The sequence below is a fragment of the Montipora capricornis genome, chromosome 13 (assembly GCF_036669925.1).
Source record: "Montipora capricornis isolate CH-2021 chromosome 13, ASM3666992v2, whole genome shotgun sequence".
NCBI lineage: Eukaryota > Metazoa > Cnidaria > Anthozoa > Scleractinia > Acroporidae > Montipora > Montipora capricornis.
Window position 1 is genome coordinate 45,682,479 of NC_090895.1, and position 2,500 is coordinate 45,684,978.

General features: G+C 41.2%; 1 protein-coding gene across 1 annotated transcript in view; it reads left to right on the top strand.

The window, feature by feature from the left end:
• Window positions 1-2,500, top strand: part of LOC138030896 (dedicator of cytokinesis protein 9-like) — a 658,601-nt gene that overhangs the window by 19,405 nt on the left and 636,696 nt on the right. Inside the window, exons 15-18 of the mRNA XM_068878754.1 lie at window positions 1-8; window positions 304-387; window positions 498-582; window positions 1,325-1,404. The exon at window positions 1-8 is cut by the window's left edge and continues 25 nt beyond it. Of these exons, the coding sequence (XP_068734855.1) occupies window positions 1-8; window positions 304-387; window positions 498-582; window positions 1,325-1,404 (257 nt within the window). The remainder of the gene's footprint in view (window positions 9-303; window positions 388-497; window positions 583-1,324; window positions 1,405-2,500) is intronic.

Consider the following 2,500-nt stretch of genomic DNA (forward strand, 5'->3'; position numbering starts at 1 on the left):
TCACCAAGGTACGTTTGTTAATTTTCGTTCAATTATCTCGACAAAGATTAATGTTTTTGACAACGTACCCTAACGGGATAGGTGATAAACTGTTAAGTTAGCGCTTTATTTTTAGCGCTCACAATGACCTTGGACATCTACCTTACAAATTAACTGAACGAAAAGTCAGTTACAGAATAAAATGTTAAGAAGTGAAAACCGGTCCAACCGGTTACGTTAAAGACAGCGCTTCCTAGCCTCACAGTCAACTTAGTTGCCATGGTAACAGGTTGATTATCTGACTGAGGTATCAATCTCTCTTAGGATTGCTTCACTTACCTGGATCGTGGATTTGTTTTTCAAATGATCAGTTATTACTCAGAGCAATTTAAGGATTCTGATACACAGGTAATGTTCATGATTTTGGTATAAGTGTATCTTTTGAGTTTTTCTTTTTGTGCGTGTGTTTCACGGTAGATTGTGCTCAGTATTGCGTTTTGACTTGCCTTCCCTTTTAGATGCTGGAATTCAAGTTTGAGTTTCTCCAAGTTGTCTGTAATCACGAGCATTACATTCCACTCAATCTACCCTTGGACGTTCGAGGTACTGTAACAAGTTTGGTTAACTTTGTTGCATTCATATTCATTTTAGTCTCAGATGTGAGCCAAAGGAAGATAGCAGTTACGGAGTAAAATCAAGTTCTTTCTCCCAATAGGCTCTAATGCTGTCACGGAGACCAACCGATTTTTGCACATCATTGTCAAATGTGTAGGAAGTCAACTTTTGACAGTCAACGAGAGTTTTTTCTCCCTCGGGCCAAGCAGGAGTGTTTTGTAGTCGCAGTCACAGTAAATAGGCAATCCGGTTTAACTGGCTCAACAATTGTGCCAGAAGAAAATCAAGAAAACCTCCCCAAAAGCTGTCGCTTAATACACGTGCATTATGCATTTTGCCATTTCGGCCCGAGCGTTGTGGAAAGTTGATTTTATGAAACGAGTTGGTAAAGGACGACTTGCCACCGTGAAGAATGGAATGGCTGCCAGTTGCAGCGTTAGCCCTTCGCTGGAGCCAATGGCCCATGTCAATTCGCTTTGATAAAGAGCTTCCGTTCTAAGTCTTTTGGTGGCAATTCTACCTTCATCAGCTCGTTTGATAAAACCAAAGTTTCGTGTTTTACATGTACTCTTCCACCAGCGCAACACCACAGTTTCCGTAGAAACTAACTCCTCTCTTCGAAGGGATACGAGTTGACAAAATTCTTATGCCACGTTTATAACAGCAAAGAGCTAACGTTAATGGGCCTCTTTAATGGGTTTGATCAGTCGTCTTTTTTGTTTCTGTTCAGCTCTGGGAGGAGTACACAACTGTGAATTGACTGATGATTACTGTAAAAGGTATTTCCTGGTGGGCCTTCTGTTGAGAGAGGTACGTGTCATAACATTTGTTTGTTCTTGATAGCTTTTTTTGTAACCTTTTGCAATTTGTAGGATTTCCTATGGAGTGTGACGACCATTGTGTTGTTTGTCTAAAAATGTTAACACAGCGAGACAACGAGAAATGAGATATAGGAGAGGCGCGGTGGCTTCATAGTTAGTGCGCTCGACTCCGGATCGAGTGGTTCACTTCTGGATCGGTTCCTGGCCGGGGACATTTTGTTGTTTTCTTGGGCAAGACACTTTACTCTCACGGTGCCTCTCTCCACCCATAAATGGGTACAGGCGAATTTAATGGTGGGGGTAACCCTGCGATGGACTGGCATCCCATCCAGGGGGGAGTATAAATACTCCTAGTCGCTTCATGCTACAGAAACCGGAGATAAGCGCCGGTCTGATGGGCCTTCTAGGCTCGTAGCAGACTTTACCTTACTACTTAAGCAGGAAATCATTAGTGATTGAAAAACCCCCTCCCACCCCCTAAGGTTTTTTGATGAAGACCGTTTTATTACAAGGGCGCCAGTCATTTGGAATGTGGGCTGCTTAGTCTGGTGAGGAAGGTAATGCTACTTTGGGGTAATCTCCTGTATCTAGCTTCAAACGAGCTTTCATTCTTGGCCTTTCATACAAAATTATTCAATTTCAGAAAATCTTAGAAAATTGTAGTCCCTCTGTTTGTGCCATAGACCTCTTTCATAATGGCGGCCAAAGAAAGTATTATTCTGTTTTATTGCTAATAAGCCTTTCTAGCCTCGCTACGACGAGCAAATTTCAAAAGAATTTTTGTTTCAAATTGAGGGCAGTAGGTCTAATTTATGTAAGTACAAAAGAATGTAAATGTGGTCGCCATTTATGAAAATGGTCTTTTGACCACTTTTGGCTTTGGCCATTGTATCAAGTGCATTACCAAAATGTTGAGCTATTAAACCGTATTGTTGTGTTCAACTTTGCGTCTGGTCTAATGATTTCCCTTCCGAACGCACCCCACAAGTTCACTTTCCTTGAATATTTCTGAGCAATCAGTACAACAAAAAAGATATTTTTTTACTAGAGATCGAGCACACTTTACTAATTCTTGATCATCATTA